The 23,961-nt window shown below is 33.4% G+C and overlaps 1 protein-coding gene and 1 long non-coding RNA gene across 12 annotated transcripts; both read left to right on the top strand.

Moving 5' to 3' along the window:
* The first annotated feature begins 574 nt into the window (after nt 1-574).
* LOC136207750 (uncharacterized) lies at nt 575-2,944 on the top strand. Of its 2 annotated transcripts, XR_010676887.1 has the most exons (4): nt 575-775; nt 871-907; nt 1,052-1,133; nt 2,518-2,944. It is a non-coding gene; the product is annotated as an uncharacterized lncRNA (long non-coding RNA). The 2 variants fall into 2 exon arrangements; XR_010676881.1 differs by having other exon boundaries at nt 575-1,133.
* A 9,768-nt stretch (nt 2,945-12,712) lies between these two features.
* Nucleotides 12,713-23,479, top strand: LOC136207642 (uncharacterized). 10 transcript variants are annotated; one of them, XM_065998766.1, is made up of 7 exons: nt 12,713-13,059; nt 14,057-20,235; nt 20,312-21,656; nt 21,927-22,008; nt 22,648-23,014; nt 23,132-23,206; nt 23,292-23,479. In XM_065998766.1, the coding sequence occupies exon 2, from the start codon at nt 14,084-14,086 to the stop codon at nt 16,100-16,102; it is 2,019 nt and encodes a 672-aa protein (XP_065854838.1). In that variant the 5' UTR covers nt 12,713-13,059; nt 14,057-14,083; the 3' UTR covers nt 16,103-20,235; nt 20,312-21,656; nt 21,927-22,008; nt 22,648-23,014; nt 23,132-23,206; nt 23,292-23,479. The 10 variants fall into 10 exon arrangements, with proteins under 10 accessions (XP_065854838.1, XP_065854834.1, XP_065854833.1 ...); XM_065998762.1 differs by having other exon boundaries at nt 12,713-20,235; nt 20,312-20,382; nt 21,462-21,656; XM_065998761.1 differs by having other exon boundaries at nt 12,713-20,235; nt 20,312-20,382; nt 21,379-21,656.
* The last annotated feature ends 482 nt before the right edge of the window (nt 23,480-23,961 follow it).

Raw genomic sequence — 23,961 nt, 5'->3', positions numbered from 1 at the left:
GAGGAACCTATTCGATTCGAATCTAGATTAGTCTAAGTTGCTGGCTTAGGATACCAGACGGTTGTGACATTCACATAAAAACATTAAGGTACATGTCGAGAAGACTACCTTGTCATCTACACTTCATACGTGTGTTATTTTATCAGTAACAAATCATAAACATACGTTGGGATGTGAAAAAAAAAAAAAAATATACTGTCTTTTTTGTACGAATTAGACAAAATAAATTCAAAAAATTCACCAAATTTATAAATATTAATCTCAAATTCTATTATTAAATTATAAAAACGTAAAATCCTTTTTTTCACAACGAATTGTTATGCAATTGATGTTGAATAATGAACAAAAATGTTTGTGTTTTATAATAGTGTCTGAAATTGACCAAATTTATTAACGTTAGGGGTAAAATTGCTCCTGACCCAAAACGTTAGGGGTACTTTTGCACCTTAACCCTATAATAAAACTTAAAAGGGTAATTGGTTTATTAGTCCTTATATTTTGACAAAACATACTGTTTAGTCCCTTTATTTTTAAAAACACACGGTAAAGTCCCTAACGTTTTTCTCGGTGAGGACATACAGAAGTTTTATCTTCACTCTACATCTACTTTTCTATTTCATATAGGCAATTTTCATTCTAATTGATTTTACTTTTCTATTTCATATTGACAATTTTCATTCTAATTGATTCTGCTGCCTGCCTGTCTAAGCTGATATTCGGTCACTGTTGGTGGCCTGATAGAGCACTCTAGAGAGCTGTTTTTGAGAGATATCTTGTGAGTTGTGGGTACATTATGTAGGAAGCTTTATTGTTTTTGCACAAAGAATTTATATTATGATCTTTCATTATATTATGATCTTTCATTAACAGGAAGCTTCCAAAATATAATGTTACTGCCACCTTGCAGGTATATTTTTGCATACAAATTAAGTTCCTATATTTTTTCTTTTGATCAGATAGAATTTCTGGCTCCTATTCCTGTCGTACAATGATGTTGCTTCTAACATTAGTGTAGTATTAACTCATTTCATTTCGCCTATAAGCTTTACAGTGTGCTGGTAACAGAAGGACTGCCATGAGCAATGTTAAAAAAGTTAGAGGAGTTGGCTGGGATGCTTGTGCCATAGGAAATGGTTTGTCCTTCTTCATCTTGGATTTCTGATCAATTTTTTGAATTATTATGGTAGTCTAAGTGAATAATGATGGAGTGCATTAATTGGTTAGCTTCTTAATATTGGTGCATGTGTATTTTCACCCCTTGTACTTCTCGAAAATTTGACATTTTTGGTTCAAAATTGGACCATTGACAGATAGTTCCTTTATTATTTATGCGCTTAAAGAAAGCCATGCCTCCTAATTGTGTTATAGTGCATATAGTGTACTGCTAACCGAATCGTTTCAATCGGCCAAATTTCACAAAAAGTTATAGTAGAATTGATTAAATGTGCCAAAAGTGCATGGACCAAATGGCTTAGAATTGAAGTAACTGTCTTTGCTACCTTTATAACTGGTTGTTATCCGGAGTTAATTTGGTAAAATACCATTACTTTTGGGTGCTGTAAATACCATTAAAGTAACTGTGTTTGTGCTGTGGGATATGAATACAGGGCAGATTACTCAGGAGTATGATCAGCATTTGGGTGCTGTAAATGCCAATACTTTTCATGAAGATGTAGTTTTTGTATAATTGGAAATTGTTTGAAATGCTTTTGGTGCCTCCTTAGATACATTCCTACTGATTCTTAAATTATGATATAAAAGATAATTTACTTGCATCAATTAGGCTCTGTATTTAGCTATTCACTTGCTATAACCTCTTATGCAACTTTTCAGTTGTATTATATTGTTTCCCCTGCTACCACACGTTTTATGTATAAAAAGACATAGTTACCTTAAAATTTCTGTAAAGTAGAATAGATGCGAACAGAGGGATCACGATATGGCAGCCCATCAATTTGGCGCTCAAATCTTTACCTAGAGCAGAGACTTACTCTCTTGCATATTCAAGTTGGCAGAGTGCTTGAGTCACTAGATATGTATTAAACTTATTATTCAAAATTATATGAATATATCTCTTAACGTTGTTGTTTTGTAGCATCTTTCTTATGTTGATTAGAAGTTGCAAATAGGTTCTCTTTGTATCAAGTGTTAGTATCCCTTTACTTCAACATATTCGGTTAGTAGGTTAGATCATATCCTAATCCTAGTGAATATTAATTTGTTGTATCATATCAAATTTGCATCCTAATAGGTCCTGAAAGTTGACACGTTTTTTAATTGCCATCAATTCATCATTGATGTTGCTGTGTGTTTTCTTTGCAGCATTCACTTATGTCCATCCACTATTGAATTTGATTCACTCTTTCATGGAGACTTTACAATATAATTTCCTAATACGGGCATTAGTTAATCAATAAAAAGTTAGGGACTAGTAAATTGTTTACCATTGAAATTGAGTTAATTTATTCTAATTGTTTGATTAGTTTTTCTTAATTATGTTTAATTAATGTATATCAGATCCCATCTATAAACAGAGGCATCCTCTTTATCAAGCACTACCACAACACCGACAGGCAAACGAAGCCACTCTGTGACCAAAGGAATGCAAATCAACTGATCACAGCACCGAGAGAAGGTTCCGACATAGATCACGCTCAGCTTACGCAACACATCAAGTGGAAACTATTTTAAAATTGATGTCTCATAACAGTTCAACTAAAGTGAGAATTCATTGTTTGCTCGGTGACATTCCAGGCACGAGCAAAGCTTTGAGAATGTGAGTGTTTTTGCCATGCTTGACACGTACCAAATATGCCTGCCATTAATGTTTCCTTTTTACAAGCTCTTGGATGAACTTAGTAGTGTTGTTCTTTGGCAATATGTAAATAACTCTAGTTGTTGATGACTCGAAATTTCATGAACTTAATTTTAGTTTTGTTTTTCCCTCTGGTTGTTATGGTTTATATTTTACAAGCCACATTAGCTTATTTTGCGCGAAAGTTTTTAATACTAATTACTATTTGATGCCTATCATATCTTGCTTCAATCCAAATTTTTAATTATTTTATTATTGAAAATTAAATCCATATAAGCAATATCATCACTGAGAGGATTTTTAATCATTATAAATATTTATAATGAGTGTATATTATATTATTATAAAAAAAATTAATGAGTGTATTTCTTACTCATTATATATATTTTTAGTAAGGGTAAATGTCCACTCATTGAAAGTTATTAATGAGTGGAATTATTCCGCTCACTAATACTTTTAGTAAGAAGGGCTTCCTCAAGGGGAATATTCCGCTCATTAAAAACCTTTAATGAGTGGAATTAGACTTTTAGTGATGGTATTTCCTATCATTAAAACCTCTTTTTCTTGTAGTGTTGAAACCTTAAAACTCTAAATAAAAGTCTAATTTCAGTTACGATTTCATATACTTCCTCTGATTTATAATAATTGTTAGAGAGAGAAGATTTGTCTTATTTCATATTATTTATCACTTTAGCTTTTCTATGTAAATTTTTTCTATTTTACCCCATTAATGAGTTTCGCAATAATTACTCTTTTTGTCATTTTATTTTTTCAAGGCATAATGAGTGGTGTAATTTAATGAATATTATGGAAAATTGTGAACATTAATAAAGAGTGGAAAATTGTCATTTTAGTACCTTCTGTGATGTGGAACTGGTGCGCCACTCGTTCCACCTAATGGTGGAACGAGTGCGCCATGCTTTCCACCGTAAGTTGAAAAGCATGGCCGATGTCGTTGCCACGGGCGAACGGAAAGTTCGTCCGTTCCGCCCGTGGTGGCAACGACATTAGCGGTCCGTTTAGTGAAAAAAAAGGGTTCTTCCTGCAATTTGGAAGCGAAACTCGTGATTTCGGTAAATTTTTTAAAATTAAAACTTACCGGAATCTCCATAAAGTCTTTTCCATCAAGATATTACTGTTATTAATTTATATTTAGTCCATTTTTTATAATGTCATGACTTTTAAGTTGATGACAACATGTTCTTCTTCAAGATATTTATATTTTCATCATTCATGACTTAGAGCTTGTTCGGTTAGACCATCTTTAATGGGTCTAATTTGATTTTTACTTCTTGTTCGGTTAGAGCATTTCTAATGGAGGACCTCATTGGCTGCATCGCCATAATCAGCAAGTGAAGCTCCTCCCCTATGCGCAGAAAGCTGTAAAAAAATGGTACAAAATTATGGCTTAGCTCTGGAAAACCACAGTTTCAATATCTATTGTTAATTAATATATTTTTCTGACCCCAAAAAAATTTAAAAAATTAATCCCTTCTGATGGGATGTTGCTACATTTTATTACTTATCCTACATAAGCCACAATGGTTGTTACCAACCATCGTGGATGCTCTTAGAGATGGCTTAAAGAATGACTATTCATATTTTTGGTTGTTTTTTTATATGAAATAACTATTTTCATGGAATCTCTATTTTTTGTTTTTATGGAATGGTCATTCTTAATTTTAACTTAAAAATAGTTATTGTTTATATTATATTTTTGTAATTTATAAAATTACCTTTCATTAAATACCTAATATTTTCTCTAGCCAATTTCTCAAAACCTATAAGTTTTGGCAACTCCATAATTTATATCCTAAAAAATGGGAAACATTAAAAAATCTAAAAATGCGAAAAATATGAATAACACGGACACATTACAAAACACGAAAAAATGAAAAAAAAAACTTGAAAAACACGAAAACATGAAAAATGCAAAACCACGAAAACATGAAAAACGCGAAAATAACAAAAATATGAAAAAAATACAAAAAAAAAACGAAAATGCAAAAAACGCAAAAACATGAGAACGCAAAAAAAAAACACAAAAATGTGAAAACCGCGAAAAAAATGACAAAATACAAAAAATACAACGTGAAAAACCACGAAAGTATGAAACACGAAAAATAATAAACATGAAAATGCGAAAAAACATAAAAACATAAACAAATGCGAAAAATAAGAAAACGTGAAAAAATGCCAGAAAAGATAGTTAAAAACACATTTTTTCACGTTTTCTTATTTTTAACATTAAAAATATTTTTCATATTTTCGTGTTTTTAACGTTTTTTTTTACATTTTCAAGTTTGTGTTTTTCTATATTTTTCACTTTTCGTGTTTTTTAAATTTTTTTTCATTTTTATGTCTTCACATTTTCGTTAGCATGAACTTTTTTTCTTTTTCCTTAGCATCAAAAGTCTGAATCGTATACAACTGAAACTTCTCTTGAACCTTCTTGGCTCTCACATGTTATTAGACCTTCAGGTAGACACATCCAACTTCTATCACTTCCTTCCAAGTTCCAATCGTTCACACACCGTACCCGATATCAACAAGATAATAAAATCATATATAATCACAATTTTGTTACATATGTTTTCTACAAAATTAAATTTTACTCTCAGTGAGGCACTTTTAAATCATTTTGTCTATTTAAAACATCTCAAAACACTCCATCATCGCCAACAAATCTCTCCCAATTAATCAATACATACATAAATTGTATATGTCGTGAACAAACTCCAAGCACATCGGTAGCAATTACACCCTTTCAATTTCGATAACTACGTCTATCTGTAGCCAATACCTTGAACTCTAATGTATGTTTCATCTAAAGCTCCAAGATGCTCTATCAATCAATCATCAATGTCACATTAAAACTAACCACCAAGTATGTGGTCCAGGTGATCCAAGAGATGAGAATGCAGCTGTGATTAAAATATTTGGTGGGAGAACTTTATATCTTAAGAGGAACCTATTCGATTCGAATCTAGATTAGTCTAAGTTGCTGGCTTAGGATACCAGACGGTTGTGACATTCACATAAAAACATTAAGGTACATGTCGAGAAGGCTACCTTGTCATCTACACTTCATACGTGTGTTATTTTATCAGTAACAAATCATAAACATACGTTGGGATGTGAAAAAAAAAAAAAATATACTGTCTTTTTTGTACGAGTTAGACAAAATAAATTCAAAAAATTCACCAAATTTATAAATATTAATCTCAAATTCTATTATTAAATTATAAAAACGTAAAATCCTTTTTTTCACAACGAATTGTTATGCAATTGATGTTGAATAATGAACAAAAATGTTTGTGTTTTATAATAGTGTCTGAAATTGACCAAATTTATTAACGTTAGGGGTAAAATTGCTCCTGACCCAAAACGTTAGGGGTACTTTTGCACCTTAACCCTATAATAAAACTTAAAAGGGTAATTGGTTTATTAGTCCTTATATTTTGACAAAACATACTGTTTAGTCCCTTTATTTTTAAAAACACACGGTAAAGTCCCTAACGTTTTTCTCGGTGAACTGTTTAGTCCCTAACGATTTTCTCAGTAAACTGTTTAGTCCCTGCACTCTCATTAAGATTCTGTTAGTCAATTTGGATATGCGTTCTTCTTTTCCTTTATTTTCCTTCCTTTAAACTCTAATACATCTGAAATCAACTTTGAGTGTTCTTTTTCTTGATTTTCTTCCTAATCGTTTAAATTCGTAAGCATTGAGTCTGTTCTTTTTCTTGTTCTCCATACAAATAGCTTCTTCTTCTAAATTGGATTTCCTCTTCTGAATTTTGAAGGTAAATAGTAAAGGGTAATTTAGTCATTTCTGAAGTCATAAACGGTAAAAAAAAAATCTAACAAACAGACTAAAGGACTAAACAGTTCACTAAGAAAAAGATTAGGGACCATACCATGTGTTTTTGATAATACAGGGACTAAACAGTGTATTTTGTCAAAATATAGGGACTAATAAATTAATTACCCAACTTAAAATCCTCGATAGTTTCTTATTTTCTATCAATCAAAACCGTCCGGCTATCCTATGCCTTATGGTATAGGATAAGTTATAATTAATACCCTTTAATATTTATTTTTTCTAGGTAATCATTAATAAAGGCAAAAGTATAATTAAGCTCCTGAACTTTACATGTTTTAAGAATTAAATCCCTGATCAATTATTTTTTCATATTGAGCTCTTGATCATTGATTTTGTTATGAATTTGGTCCTTATTTAAATTTTCCGTCGAGTTTAGGAGTTGAGAAGATCGATTTGGCGATTAATGAAAATCACAAGCCGGATTCTAATTTCGTTTTAGTTTTTAATTTTTATATCTCTTAGTCAAGGAACTCTTATTTTTATCTGTTCATTTCAACAAGCCGAATTGCTCTAACGATGTATGCAGTCCAAAGTTGACGAAAAAGTTAAATAAGGGTCAAATCCATAATAAAATCAATGATTAAGGGTTCAATGTGAAAAAATAAATGACCAAGAGCTTAATCATTAAAACTGCCAAAATTCAGGAACTTAATTATGATTTTTGCCATTAATAAAACATAATTAATATTTTCACATAAAAATAAGAAATGCTATACAAATTTGGTAATTTTTGCAGAAAATTGTATTGTCTTAAAGGTAATTTTGTTCCAAATTTTCAGTTTCATGCAATAGGATGGAGGAGAAAGAGGGTATAAGTGAAAGAATAGAAAATAAAATGACTATTATGAAAAAGAAAAAGTTCTGATTTTAATAGAAAAAAAATCCGCATATGCATTAATTGTTTTTTTTTTTAAAGCAGATAAAGATTTGTCGAAAAATAAAAGGTACTACATTTATTTGGGTTCCTAAACTAATGTTTAGGAATCAATTAGGACCCTAAACTATCAAAATCATCAATTAAGTTTATAAACTAAGCAAAAATCATCAATTAAGTCCCTAAACTAAGCAAAATGAGTTTGAGAAAGAAGATATGAAATTGTTCAACCGAATGATTTTCGATAAAGCCTCAATATAACCTAAATAATTAAAATTCACTTTCTCTCTCCTAACCAAACAACACCTAAATAACCTCAAAACGAAAAATTCTCAAGAATTAAAGTTCCTTAAAATATCATTAAGGCTTTGGATTTTTTATTGTTAGCCTTCAATGGTCGTTTTGAGGCGTTAAGTGGCCACCGGTGTTAAAATATATAAAGTTCAATAGTCATACCAGAAAGAAATGAAGTAGAGTGGTCATAATGTGAAAATAGATAAAGATCAGTGGCCATAGGTGTAATTTACCCCATATTTACCAGAAAAACAACCGCCCAAAACAGTATGTATTAGTATTAAAGAAAAACACACAGGTTAGATTATCCACAATCAAAAAGCCAAAGAAGAAATCCATTGGGTTCTTTCTTGTTCCCTTCTTGAAAATATATCAAAATGACATTGCCGCCAGAATTAATTACTAGCATTCTTAGCCGGCTTCCGGTAGATAGTCTCTTGCGCTTCAGACGTCTCTCCAAGTCATACTGTGCTGAAATCGATGGCCCAAATTTCATCAAAACCCATTGGAGAATATCTATGGAGACCGATTCTCACCTAGGTGTGATTTTTTCAGAAGTTCATCACGATTCCCTCTACTCCGTGAGTTTTGATTCACTTGATAGAGTTGTCCAACTCCATTATCCTTTAAAAATCGATGTTTCAAGTTATAATCTCATTGATATGGTTTCAATTAATAATATCATGATAGTGGGTTCTTGTAATGGGTTATTATGCTTTAGCAATGCAGTTGGGAGGGTTGTCTTGATCAACCCAGCAACAAGAAAGCATCAGATTTTACCATTTTTGCGTCTTCCCCGCAGAACTAATAATATAAGATTTGATCGTATTTCTTGGACTTTAGGGTTTGGGTACGATCCAATTGCTGATGATTATAAGGTAGTGAGGCTATGTCAGTTTATTGTGCTTTCATCGTCAGAATGTATGACTGAAACTATGATTTACAGCCTGAAATCAAAATTATGGAGGCAAATTTCGGGAATGACTTACGTTCTTGGTACTGATGACAAGATGGGTTTGCTTCTTGGTGATGCTTTGCATTGGCTAGTGGATGTAGATCGGATTATGGCGAGCCCTAGTAAGATTGTTGCTTTTAACCTCGGGACTGAAAAGTTCACGGTGGTTCCGGAGCCTGAGCTGAGTGGGGGTGAACATTACTTCTGCATATTAAGTGTTGGAAGAATGCTGTCGTTATGTGCAAACTATCATATTCATAACAGGTTTGACATTTGGGTGATGACAGAACACGGAGTGAAGGACTCCTGGACTAAACTGGTTTCCGTTACACCAAACCTTCTGTCATTTAATTTTAAAGCTATGACAGTATCTCCTTTCTCAAAGAATGGAGATGAATTTTTAATGGGAGTACAAGAAAGAAACCTTGTGTGGTACAATCTCAAAGAGGATACTGTCAAGCTCATGGAGATGCATGATGATGTGGGAACTCCATTTGGAGCTCAAGTTTTCCACGGGAGTCTTGTTCCTCTCAATTTTCCCCTACAAGCTACTACCAACAAAGCAAGTTCCGGTAGTAGCAAGGGAAACAAAAGAGCTAGGGAAACAAAAAGTCTTTCAGCTTTATTAAATTGATATAGTTGCAGAATTAAATGAAAAATTGTGCTTTACTATTGTACTATTGGTTTAGAAGTTGATTTTCTCTGTATTTGTAATTTTGATTAGTAATAACTAAGCCATACATATTGATAGAAAAGAAACAGATCTGAAAGAAATGCAATTGATTGTACGGTACCTACCTGCAAGTGAGATTGAACAAGTAAATATAGCAGAATACATTTCAAAAATTAGACACATGAACCAGACTAATATCTAAAGCATCAAAGTATGTAACACACAATCTAAAAGCCAAAATCTTTACTGATTTGTGAAAGTAACTACAATTAACCTATATACTTTTGACTGTAATTGAAGACATTCTAGTTATGATAAACCCTAGACAGTAGTTTGTAAACCATCAAAATCCTAATATACCACTTGATTATTAAAAATTGTGGCAATCATACTAATCTCTGGAAACTCGATCTGTGGGCAACGCGTATCGACAGAGAGGACAAGTATTTTTTCTCTCGAGCCAAGGGACAATGCAGGGTCTATGATAATAGTGTGAACATGGCAACTTATTTACAATCTCCCCTTGCTCAATCTCCTCCCAGCAAATTGCACAATCAATCATATCCTCCTCCTTCCTGAATTCCACCAAAGCTAGATTTTCTACCACCATTCTCGCAGCAGGGGATCTCCCTCCCATTCCGATACTTGGATTATGCAATTCGTTCGATCGCCAAACTTGGAATTGACTATTAGGATAAATACCAATTGGAGAACCAATATCCAAACCATAGCGCACAAAGTTGCTAGCTATAAAATCGGCATCATAGCTCGGAATCACATCCGCATTCCAATTCGCAAAGTACGGTGACACCGGTGGTTCCGGATTCAAATCATAGTGCGAAACCGGATTGCGCAATGGAACGCGGGTGAGGCCGGCAAAATAATCGCCTGAATCGGAATCCGAGCTGGAGCTGGAGCTGGAAAGAGACATTATAGGTAATAGGGTAAATTAAATTTGGAGTGTTTAGGTTTTATGTTGGTTTGCAGGAAGAAGAAAATAATATTTCTGCTCTCAATCAAAATCAAGTATTTATAGATGCTTAGAGCAGTGGAGAGTCCTACATTCTCTATATTACGACTCTAGCTGGGTTATGGATTGAGCAAAGCCCATATTATCAAGGATTTTGAAATATATGTTTTATACATATTGAAACACATCATTATTTTTTTTTTCTCTTTTCTTTCCATTTTATTTTGATAGTCAATTGGTGAATTTTATAATATAAAAACATTAAAAATTTAGATCGGATATTTTACCTTTTGGTGATATATATTTATAAACATTTATATTTTTAACCTAACCAAAAGTATTATTTATTTTTTAAGTCTTATGGTATAAATTTAACATTTAAAAAAAAAAAACAAAAAAAAAAGTGAATTTAGCTTATATATAGAAAACATTATATTTTTAAATATAATGTTTACGACTTGGTATAATTTCCAGCCTAGTTGATAAAAAAATTATTTTTTTCATTGATATAAAATGTTGAGTGACCATAAAGGTAGAGGTTGGAGCGAGGATATAACATGAAATTATATGTAAAAAATATCATTTTCATTAATTATGCTTGAAACTACACCAACTGATAAACGTTTGACTTAAAATTGTACTATTTTTGTGATGCTCGCTCTCTTCTAATAACCATAAACTAAATTTATACTTTATCCTTTGTTATTAAAAAAAATGTATATATAAATGGCACAAGTTTATCATCTCGTCCCAGATCTTTAAAAGGGTAAGGAATGCCTTTTTAAATTTTATAATTTGATATTACTTCATATTTAGTTTAATTTTAATTAATAATTTTTTTTAGAGAATTAATTCATTTGAAAACATTCCCTCAAGGATGTTGCCCCAAGAGCCAACATAACATGCTTTTCTCATCTTGGATTATCGCTCCACCACCATAGACTTCTCCATCTTGACGAATGAAGCATCAACAATCATTTTAAATTTCTTAGTCAGAGGGGGTTGTCATTTCACCAGCGAGACATCAACTTACTTAACGCCATCAACAATGCTTGCCATTAAAGTCCATTCCTTCACTAAAGACTCGGCCCGAGCAAAGCGAATAATACTTAATTAATAAAGCGCTATGTATTACTTTTTTAACCGTTTAAAAACATCTATATGTATATAGAAAAATTATAAAACCTTATTTTAAACTGTAAAAAAAAATATAAATTTCAAACGCATATAAATTAAATAACGCTATATTAACCATGTTTTATACTTATTTTTTTTTATTGTTTCGTACTTATTACTGCATAAATATAAAATTTCATTACCAAAAAAAGAGGTTTTAATGACTAAAATTTAATGAGTGTTAAAAAACTGCTCATTAAAAACATATAGGCCATGTTTGGGAATTAGCTGTTAGCTGATTACATTAGCTGTTAGCTGATTACATTAGCGTTTTCAAAATTTAATATCCCAAAACGCTAATTGAAAAAGCTCCTAAAATGAGCTTTTTCAAAATTAGCGTTTTCATCCCAAAACGCTCTTCCAAACCTCTCTCCACCAAACACTCTAATCAGCGGTTTCAGTGGTCAAACCGCTAAAGTTGGTCAAAAACGCTATTTTTATCTCAAAACGCTCTTTACCAAACAGGGCCATAGTTAATACATTTAATGAGTGTTCATTATGCAATTCTATTATTACAGTTAAACCTCGATTATATAATAAATTGTTCCGGTCCCGACTTGGGCCAATGGACTAAAGTAATAACCTCGCTAAATGCATTAAGTAATAAAAAATATTTAAATCCTTAAGGGCCCAATGAAAGTATAAAGTAATAATTATTAAATTATATACAAAAATATATATATTGATCAATAAAAATACCCAAGAATTTACAAAAAAACAAGACCTATAATTGTGCCTATAATTATGCCTATAATTATTTGATTGATTTGTAATTATGCTAATATGATTATTACAAATCAATCAAATAATATATTTCCTAAACAAGATAATTACATATCTAATGAATATTTATCGATAAATGAATAATTTATTAATTTATCGATAAATGAATAATTTATTCATTTATCGATAAATAAATAATCTCGCTTAATGAATATATTTTTTTCCGATCCCAACGATATGCATTTATAGAGGTTTTACTGTACTTACGAAAATAATTTTTTTCTCAAATTTTATTAAAAGTCCACTCATTAATTTTAACCCCTAAAAAATTCGATCATCTGTTATTTTGGCTTTGGCTCATATACCCTCCCCCCAAAAATTTGGGATTGCCCCCAAAAATTCAAACCAAAATTTTAACAGTACAAACACTCCCAATCACATCGATTAACTAAAATGAACAACAACCCTTAATCCCATGGTTTCCTTTCCGTACTCTAGCTCAGAAACCCATTATCTTTCTCTCTTGTGAACCCTAACTCATTATGCCGAGTTCAATCAAGCTTAGAACTGGTCGACCTCTCATTCCCCGGGATTGTAGTTCAATCGGTAAGGGCAGGGCTTTGTCAAGGCGTAAGCTGCGGGTTCAAGTAATTTCCATCCCTTCGTCCAACGTCGGTCACCAGCCATCGTGCGTCTGTTAGTCTCCCTCTCCACTAATTTATTTATAGCTCTATAACTTCTGTTGTGATTTGTGAGTTTAAGATTTTTAAAACTTCGGTTGTGATTTCTGAGATCACGATTTCTGTTCATCCATATTTGTGTTATTGTTTTTCCAATCTTGGTCTACTTGGTTAGGGTTCCTTTGGAAGAGGCATCTGATGTATTGTGTTGCTGATGATTGTGATTTCTGTTGAATTGAATTTCAGTTGAATTTTTTGTTGATGATTGTAATTTTGGTTTGATTATTGTGGACAACTCAATGTTTGCAATTACCAATGATTAAATTTTAAAATGATGGAAATGCTCTTTCTTACCCTGGACCTGCTAATTAAATTTATAATGATGAAACCCCTCTTTCTTGGCCTCTATCTCTATATCGAAACCGGGATTTACCCTGTTTGGTGGGGAATACCCTCATTCAATTGAGATGAGTAAGCTGTGTAAGCCAAAAAATCTAAGAATAATTATTAATTCTGTTGGTTAGACTTTTCTTAAGAAAATTCAAGGTATATTTGACTTATAATTGGTAAATAGCAAAAGTGAGTACATGCGTTGAGATTTTTCTTAGCTTAAATGTTAACTCTTTATCACATACTCTAGAAGGAATAAGAGTTGAGGGACTGATTTGAATAATTGGCAATCAGTTAGTTATCTGTTAGTTTGTTATTTATTTGCTGAAATGTTATTCCTTTATAGCTGTTAGGTCATTTGCATTGTTTTCCCTAAAATAGTCCTTTTGGACTGTAGCTAAGTTTGTTATGCCAGTTGTAGATTCCTGGCTGTAATGGTACTACCTAATGACCTCAGCAGCATTAAAGCTGCTATTTAAGGTCAGGTACAAGATTATGCTTATCATGAATGAACAAATATATGAATTGCCTTCTTCCTACAAATTCTCTTCCCTCTAATCTCTATTTCTATCTTTCCCACTCTAAATCTGTTCTAAGGTTAGTAAACCTAACATTGGTATCAGAGACATTCTATCCTCCGGCCACCGTTTATGGTCAGTAACTCCGTCAAAAGACGAACTCGAGCAGCAGCCAGAAAAGCTCAGGCAGCCATGGAAGCTCTTGAACAACAACTTCAAAAGCTCACAGAGCATTTTAACAACAGATTTGAGGCAGCTGCTGAAAAGGCAGAGAAAACGCAAGCCCAGCTTACAGACATCCAGACGGCTCAACAAAATCAACTCATTAACTTACGTTTAGAGCAAAACCAACTTCGTAAGATTCAAATGGACTCTCAAGAGTCTTTGGAGGATAAAATGCGCCAGATCTTGGCCAAGTTATCTAACTCCCAACCAACAAACCCTGGTTCACTCCATACACCCAGCCAAGGAATATCATCTTCACAAGTCATCACCCCTCAAACCTACCAGGTCAACAGAAACCCTGCTACCTATGGGGATCACCAGGAGAGGGGAATCCTAGGCAGTGGGCCACCAGGATCAGTTAATGGTGACCCTGCAACTACCAGCAAGGCACCCTATTTCAACAAGTTGCTGCCAAAATGTGACTTGCCTTCTTTTGATGGCACAGATGTAGATCTGTGGATCAGCAAGTGTCACAAATATTTTCAGCTATTTAAAGTAGCTCAGGAGAAGAAGGTGGAGCTTGCAGGCTTGTATTTACAAGGCAAGGCTGAACGTTGGTACAAAAATTGGATTCCCACCAATCCATTAGTTTCATGGGATGGTTTTATTGAAGAAGTAGAAAAGAGGTTCAGGGAGACTGAGGTTGATGACATAGTGCAGCAGATTGAGCAACTCAGGCAAGAAACTAATGTAGCTGCCTACCAAGATCAATTTGAAATGATCAAACTTAAGATGGAGAAGGTACATCCTACCATCACTGAATCCTACTATGTTTCTAATTTCATAACAAGATTGAAACCTGAAATTCGGTCATCTGTAAGAAAGTCAGAACCTACTTGCCTCTATACAGCCATTAAACTTGCTAAATACCAAGAAACCCATCTCAAGGATCTTATGGATGCTTTTAAACCAAAACCAAAATTTCGATCACCCCTCACCCCTAAACCCTGGTTACCTAATAACCCTTCAAACACTAAATATACACCTCAACCATCAAGCCTGAACCCTTCCTCATCTAAGCCACCAGATCCCAAACTTCCACCAAGCACCACCACTCTAAAACGAACTCCAGAAGCCTGTTACAAGTGTGGGGAAAAGTACTTCCCTGGCCACCAGTGCACCTTGAAGAAATTGAATGCCATAAATGCAGAGGATATACCTGAGAAAGAGATGGAGGGTGACTCTCTGGAGAAATCAGAAGCAGGGAAAGAGACAGAGGACCAAGAGCAAATAACCTTGTCTATAAATGCTTTAGATGGGGGCATTTCGAATGGCACCTTGAAGTTGAAGGGCACCTTGCAGCAGAAACCAATCATGGTGTTGATTGATAGTGGCAGCACTCACAGCTTTTTGGACCAGAAGTTAGCAAAAGAGGCTAAGCTACCATTGATGAAGGTTGCACCTGCAGCTGTGTCAGTAGCAGATGGGAGGCAATTGATGGTGCACCAAAAATGCAATAGCTGCCAATGGACCATGAATCACAACAGGTTCTCTTTTAACCTCAGAATATTAGATTTGGGTGATTATGACATGATTTTGGGTGTTGATTGGATGAGAAAATACTCTCCTATAACATTTGATTTTGATGAAAACAAGCTGCTTCTTATGAAAGATAACAAGCAGATTGAGCTTAAGGGAATTTCAGAAAAGAGCACCCTCAAGCTAATGTCTCTTAAATCTGTTAATAAACTAGTTGCTAAGGGGTGGAAGGGAATATCCTCTAGTTTGTTTATCATGTTTGTTAGGGAGATTGACTCTCAGCACACTACCCAAGTAAACACTATTGAATCCTTACCAACAGAACTGACTAGCTCTCCACAATTCATACCCCTGATTTCCAAATATCAACACCTCTTCCAAACACCATCAGCCTTGCCACCTAAAAGAACCCATGACCATGCCATCACATTAAAAAAACTCTACTGACCCTATCAATGTCAGGCCTTATCGATATTCTCGTCATCAAAAGAATGAGATTGAGAAACTTGTTGGGGAGATGTTGGCCACAGGTGTCATTCAACCAAGCCAAAGCCCATATGCCTCCCCAGTGCTGTTAGTTAAAAAGAAGGAGGGCACCTGACGATTTTGTGTTGATTATAGGGAATTAAATAAGGTCACTATCAAGAACAAGTTCCCTATACCTGTTATACAAGAACTGATTGATGAATTAAAAGGAGCAGGGGTGTTTACTAAGATTGATCTTCGGTCAGGGTATCATCAAATTAGAATGAAGGCCTGTGATGTGCAAAAAACTGCATTTCGTACCCATTCAGGGCATTATGAATTTTTAGTCATGCCATTTGGCTTGACTAATGCCCCAGCTACTTTTCAGTCTCTCATGAATACGATTTTCCAGCCTTACCTACGAAAATTCGTTCTAGTGTTTTTTGATGACATTCTTGTTTATAGCCCCACTAATGAAGAACACATGGAGCATCTGCATTTAGTTTTTCAGTTGTTGGAACAACATCAACTATTTGCAAAGGCCTCCAAATGTGACATTGCTGTTACCTCAGTCACTTATTTGGGACATATCATATCTGGGGAAGGAGTGGCAACAGACCCTGCTAAGGTCTCTGCAATGCTAGAGTGGCCTATTCCGACTACTCTCAAAGGATTGAGGGGCTTCCTAGGTCTCACTGGTTACTACAGACGATTCATCAAAGGATATGGCAGCCTCAGTAAACCTCTCACTGACCTCCTTAAGAAAGACCAGTTCAATTGGACTCCTGCTCAGGCATTTCTTGATCTCAAAGCAATAATGTCTCAAGCACCTGTGTTGGCACTACCAGACTTCTCATTTCCTTTTGTGTTGGAATGTGATGCTAGTAGAACTGGAATTGGAGCAGTTTTGATGCAGCAAGGGAGACCAATTTGCTATCTCTCCAAATCACTGAGTCCTAGAAACCAAAATTTATCTGCCTATGAAAGGGAATTCTTAGCCATCTTACATGCCTGTTCTACTTGGCGACACTACCTCGAGCACTCTCATTTCATCATCAAAACTGATCATGAGAGCATTAAACGTCTCTTAGATCAGAAACTTCACACTTACTTACAACACAAAGGGGTCTCTAAGCTCCTAGGCTTAGAGTATTCAATTCAGTATAAGAAAGGCATTGAGAACAAAGTTGTTGATGCTTTATCAAGGCAACATGAGGAACAAGGTACCCAACTTATGGCAATCTCCAAGGTTTTACCTACATGGTTAGAAGAAGTGCAGAATTCTTATCAGAATGATTCTGCAGCCACTCTGATTTTGCAGCAATTAATGGTCCAACCTCAGCAACTTCCAAACTACACACTACTCAATGGGTTGATTAAATACAAGCAGAGGATCTATGTGGGGGCTAATACAGACCTAAGGCAAAAGGTAATTGATGCTTGCCATAATTCTTCATTTGGGGGGCACTCAGGCATCAAGGGCACACTTGCTAGGGTACAACAAGGATTTTACTGGCCCAAATTGCATAATGATGTTATCAAATGTGTAGCTGCTTGTGATGCTTGTCAACGTTGCAAGATTGAGCACATAGCTTACCTTGGACTTTTGCAGCCTCTTCCCATTCCAAAGGGGGCATAGCAAGAACATGAAATTATATGTAAAAAATATCATTTTCATCAATTAAGTTTGAAACTACACCAACTGATAAACGTTAGACTTAAAATTGTACTATTTTGTATGTGATGCTCGCTCTCTTCTAATAACCATCAACTAAATTTATACTTTATCCTTTGTTATATAAAAAAATCATCTAACCTCCAACTTATATATATATATAAAAGATGTATATATAAATAGCACAAGTTTATTATCTCTTCCCAGATCTTTAAAAAGGTAAGGAATGCCTTTTTAAATTTTATAATTTGATATTACTTCATATTTAGTTTAATTTTAATTAATAATTTTTTTTAGAGAATTAATTCATTTGAAAACATTCCCTCAAGGATGTTGCCCCAAGAGCCAACATAACATGCTTTTCTCATCTTGGATTATCGCTCCACCACCATAGACTTCTCCATCTTGACGAATGAAGCATCAACAATCATTTTAAATTTCTTAGTCAGAGGGGGTCGTCATTTCACCAGCGAGACATCAACTTACTTAACACCATCAACAATCACTACAAGAAAGTTGACTATTTGTGGGGATATATTTTTCCTCACTAAAAGTAATGAATTTGTGGTGATTTAAAAATTCGTCACAAAATAAGATATTTCTGGGGAGTTCAAAATTCCGCCACAAGTTTGACATATTTGTGGGGCATTTCAAATTTCGCCACAAATTTTTAAGTATTTATGGGGAGATCTCAATTTCGCAACTGAAAATATAATACTTCAATGAGGAGTGTTGAAATCCTCCACAAAATACAAAATTTTAGTGGGGAATTTCGAAATTCCCCACTGAAGATACTAAAGTTGATTTGCTTGATTCAAGTCGGTTAAATTAAAGGTCTCGATTTCGAGCTATAGTGTAAGTAGAAAACTTTAATTGGGAGAGAATTCACTTAAAGGTTGCCTAACAAGTTTAAAACCAAACAATCAGATAAATGGTGTAAAAATTAGTACATATTATTATATTAAAGAATATATATATATAATTTAAAAACAAATTAACTATAATTATTTTTGAAACTTGAACCCAAACTTATAATGATAGCATAACATTCATTTGGATCCCTGAACCAAGGGTCCATTTGGTTGCTAATTTTTAGGTTCCTGTTTACCTTTTAATTTCAAAATGGAAAGTTTTAGGTGTTTTGTTAGTGATTTCCTGTTTGCCTTTTAAATCTGAAAATCATCATTATGTGTTTGGTTAGTGATCTTTTGTTTGCCTTTCACACCTGAAAAGCAGCCTTTTACCAAAGCAGAGAATCTCTGATTTTTGGAAAAGCAGCTTTTTCAAAAGCAAACAGGAAACAACAAACCGTAACAGCAAACAGCAAACAACAATAGCAAACAGTAGGTAAAACAAACGGACCCTAAGACTACAAAGTTAATTAGGCTCTAAACTATCAAAATCATCAACCAGGTCCCTGAACTAGCTAAAAATCATCAATTGAGTCACTATTCTAAACAAAAATCTTCAATTGAGGGCTTATCGAAAATCATTCGGTTGAACAATTTCATACATTTTTCCATACCCATTTTGAATCAACACATATATTATTATAGTCTATATCAAATAAGCACAGTTTCCGATTTTAGGATAAGATAGAGACTCAATTGATGATTTTTGCTTAGTTCAGGGACTTAATTGATGATTTTGATAATTTAGCGTTCTAATTGATTTTGAAGCTTTAGTTTAGGGACCAAAATGTTTGTAATGCTTATAATAATTAATTTTATTATATTTTTTTAGAAGATTAATTTTATTATATATATCATACTAAATTTTTTAAAATTCTTTTAATTTTTTTAATTTATATATATTATACTAAATTTTAATATATCTGTACTAATTACATTTTTTTTTTTTGTAAGATATTCTTATAAAAACGTAATCTCAATAATTTTACTCAAAGTAATTTATACGTTTTACTATGAATACCAAACTAATTTATATTAAATTTTATTCTCATTTACTAATTTACTTCTACTATTTTTACTAATATTTTGCTACTACTTTTACTAATTAATTAGATATTTTAACTTGTTATTTTTTCCTCAAAATTATTTCCCCCAATTTTTTTTTTTGTTTACCGCCCTCTCTTCCCCCCAATTTTTTCAATCTTCCCCCCATCATTTTTAGTAAATCTTGAAGAAAATTTCATTCCCAATTTCATTCCTCATTCCCATTTCACCCGTCCTAAACTTCAGGAATTGAAATTCATTGCTTCACCCTTGAACCACCAGAAAGCATTCGACCTAAATCCTGGACATCACTACATGTAAGTTGGGACCTTGTCTGCGATGTCGTCTCTACCTGTGCGAATGCTGGAATTTTCCAGTGATGTTATTCGAGCCATGTGGAAACTGTTAGCTGGACAACTCATATGGTGGCCATTGAGGATGCGTATTACTAGGATGTGGAAAGCAAAGATGACCAAATATTCTTGGTACGGTAAGCCTCGAATTTTTTAGGTTTTACATCCATCCATCCAGCTTTAAGCTTTTTGTTTATCTTTTTCGCAGAAATTGATGAGAGATGGATGGGCATTAAAGCTCCAAAGAAGAAGGTAGGAGATTGGTGATGATAAGAAGAGGTATTGCTGGCTCTCTTCTCGCCCAATCCCTTCAATTTGATGCCGATGTTACTCTATTCGTAAGCCTTGTTTATCATCCTCTTTTATCCTTGTTCTATTCCCTAATTATGTTATGCTTCGATTTTCTTTTCTTTAGGTTAATTGAAGCTTAATTATTGTTCTGCTGTCAATGGTATTGACCACAAATGCACTTTGAAATGCTTATTTTCTTTATTGTCATAATTATCCTTCTCTATTTCAATTGGCCTTTCACCATCCATGAATTGTTTGAAGCCCAAAACCACAAGTTTCTATTGGTGTAGCTTTTTGTGAACATCAGGTTAGTTTACCTCATTCAAAAAGGAAATTGATGATGCATTTATTCCTTTATACTTGTTGTAAACAGTTGATATCCACACTCAAATGAAGCTTCTGTTTATCCACACTCAAATGAAGTTTATGTCCTCGGTTATGAACCTAACGTTTACTCACATAATTTAATTGAATAGGAAAAGCATAAACTTTAATCAAATTCTGCCATTTTACAGAGATAGGATTGCATGGTATATATCAATTCCATTTTAACTAGAGATCGTCTTGTAGTTCCACGAATCTATAAGTATCCAAAGGCTATTAGCTAGTGTCTTTCACTTGTTTACTCCCATCTGTCACTGTAATTTAATCATATGTTGTTAGGGTCCAAACCAAGTTTGAACATTTTTCCCAAAACAGAACACTCACAATTGACAAGCTCTAAATGGCAGAGGAAATTAATCACAATAGAAGCAGTAATGATTTGAATATAGGGTTGAGAGAAAGAATCTATCTCTTGCTCAGTTTGTCTCTCTCTCTATCTCACACTCGCACGCACAAAGTTAATTTTTAATGGTCGTCTATCTGAAGCTCTTTCCATCTCATGTTTGGCATAGTTATATAAATCATGGCTCTTTGCTTATTACGTTTTTTGTGACATTTAAAAACTATTCTAAAGTTTCACTTGAACTTCGTATTTTGTAGGATTGTCAAATTTTTATATAATCTTTTGTGCCAAGTGATATTAGACAATGCATCAGAAAACATGACATTCTATAAATACGCAGTGGATCTTTAGTTTCTCCATGGAAAACATGACCAGCTCCCATTCTAAACCTCAATTGAAGAAAAGGGGAAATGATGAGAAGGCGGCAACAGTCCATGATGAAATGCAGAGAAGGAATCAACTCCCCCCAAACAGCATCTATGTTACCCATTCCCTACGTGTTCTTAATAAAGTTCTACATCTTCTGTCTATTCAGGTAAGATAATATTACGAAATTTGCTACTGCTATTAAAGAAACAATTGCATTTTTGTTGCATTTTTCTTATGTCGTTTAATTTAAGCAGGTTCATGGTAATAGAAAAATATATTAGAGAAAAATTGAACTCGGAATAAAAGGAATACGCATCTGAAAATGATTTGAGCTTCTTCAGTTGTATCTGAAGTCCAAATACCTAAATTATTTTTATGCTTTAATGGTTATTTTGATGGTTCTTAACTTTTTTTTTTATTTTGTCGTTCGTGTCAGAGGACTGTCTCACAGGAAGAGGAATTGGAGCTGCTTTTTGCTAGTTTGCATATGTGAAAAATGGTTTGTCTGAAAATTACAGGTGCCACTTGAATTTTTTTTGAAATCATGTTAGTTCCTACTTTGAACAATGTTAATTTTCTCTTTATTTCCTATGTGTTGAAATATGAAGTCATCTTTTTCATGTTATATGCTGACTCATATTGGCGGCTTCTGCATATGAGGTTATAGTTCTAAAGTTTATTTTTCACCGGAGTATCATCTCACTTTCCCCTTTACTTGATGTAAGATATAAGTTTAATCAATTCCCGGGAATCCTTCATGTCATTTACGATATCAAAAATCGGATATGCCATTTTACTCGTCCTCCATGATAATAATTTTTGTCTGGTATTCGCTGATAAATCCTTTACTTGAAAGTCAATTATAGTATTTTGGATTAAGGAGATCAGAAGGCTTTATGTATTGTTTACAAGACAATTCATGTGCCTTGTTTATGAGATCGAAATGAATATAGCATATTAATTCTTGTTTCATTGTTGTAAGTATGAGGATTTTTTATTCACTGTTCGATTCGGTTTGCTAGCCAATTTTCCACCTCTACAACTAATAGTCAAAGAATTGGGACAAAAAAATCATCTATTATTGTTATCTGTGAGAACCAAATTGGAATTTGTATCATTAGTGAATAATTTGCTCTGCTCACGCTTTTTTATGACAGGTCTGCGAAAATTGGCTATCAAATATTAAGGATTGGTGTATAAGAAGACAACTATGGTAGGGACACCGCATACCTGTATGGTACATTGATGGAAAAAACAGTGAAGAAGATTAGTTTTCCAGATATCTAATTGAAGCTCATAGGCATATGAAACTTCAAGTTGCTGATGGAAGGGTATGGGAAGTTCATCTCTATCAAGGAAGGTGTAACTCGTGGGATATTGGATAAGGATGGAGTTACGGACACTAATATATAAAAAGGAGGTGTTTGTGTCCTTGAGATGCTGAAAAACAAAGAGGTGCTGAAAGTTTCAATATTTCATACATCCGAAGATGGTAGCCATGAAAATTAAATCTAAAGTTAAAAGGTACTCAACATTACCCTCATTTGATTGGTTAGTTTTGTTTATTACTATCAACTATATGAGGATCAACGTTGTATTAACGGATTGTAGGTTGTTCTGTCTGTTTCCTATTTTCTGCAGTTAAATGTTCATTTGAGTGTAAATGCATTGAGCTTTGCTTATTATCAAACTATTGCATTCCCTATCCAATTATTTGTAAGTTTAGCCACAATCAAATATATCTTTTAAAGTTGATGTGATTATAATTAATTTTCTTTTATTTTTCTTTCATTTTTTATAGGAGAATGAAGACATGAAGAAAATGAATCGTGATCATGTACAATGAACGGACATAGGACGACTTATAATGGTATTTTTCGAATTTGAATTACACAATATTTTTTGGTGTATTTTGTGAAATTATATTCAATTTTTGTAACTGATATAATTTTATTATTAGTGATATATAATTATTAGTTTTTTTTCCTCTATATTAATTTTATTTTGACAATTCATTAAATTTATTTACATTCTTAATACATATAGTATTTAGTAATAAATATCTAAATAAATCAAATAATAAAAAGTAAAATAGTGGGGATATTTTATTTTTGAGGATATTTTATTTTTCTCATATAAAAGTGAGAATTGTGGGGAAATATTTTCCCACAAATAAGTAGTAAGATTAGTGGAGAAATGTTCCCCACAAAAAAAATTCTTATTTGTGACGAACACAATTCCCTACAAAACAATATAACAATATAATAATTAGTGGAGAAATTTTCCCCACAAAATTCTGTTCATATTACCAAATTTGTACACATTAGTGGGGATAAAGTTCGCCATAAAAAGTGGGTCTACTGTGACGATTTTAGCCTTCTCCACAGAAAAAAAAAAAAAACATTTTCAAAATCAAGTATTTATAGATGCTTAGAGCAGTGGAGAGTCCTACATTCTCTATATTACGACTC

This window comes from Euphorbia lathyris, chromosome 1, assembly GCF_963576675.1.
Source record: "Euphorbia lathyris chromosome 1, ddEupLath1.1, whole genome shotgun sequence".
Classification (NCBI taxonomy): domain Eukaryota; kingdom Viridiplantae; phylum Streptophyta; class Magnoliopsida; order Malpighiales; family Euphorbiaceae; genus Euphorbia; species Euphorbia lathyris.
The sequence above is the reverse complement of the archived record's forward strand: the minus strand, read 5'-3'. Positions and strand labels throughout refer to the sequence as shown.

Excerpts from the sequence above, each read along its gene's own strand:
- LOC136207642 (XM_065998766.1), top strand. The coding sequence starts at position 14,084 with ATGGTCAGTAACTCCGTCAAAAGACGAACTCGAGCAGCAGCCAGAAAA.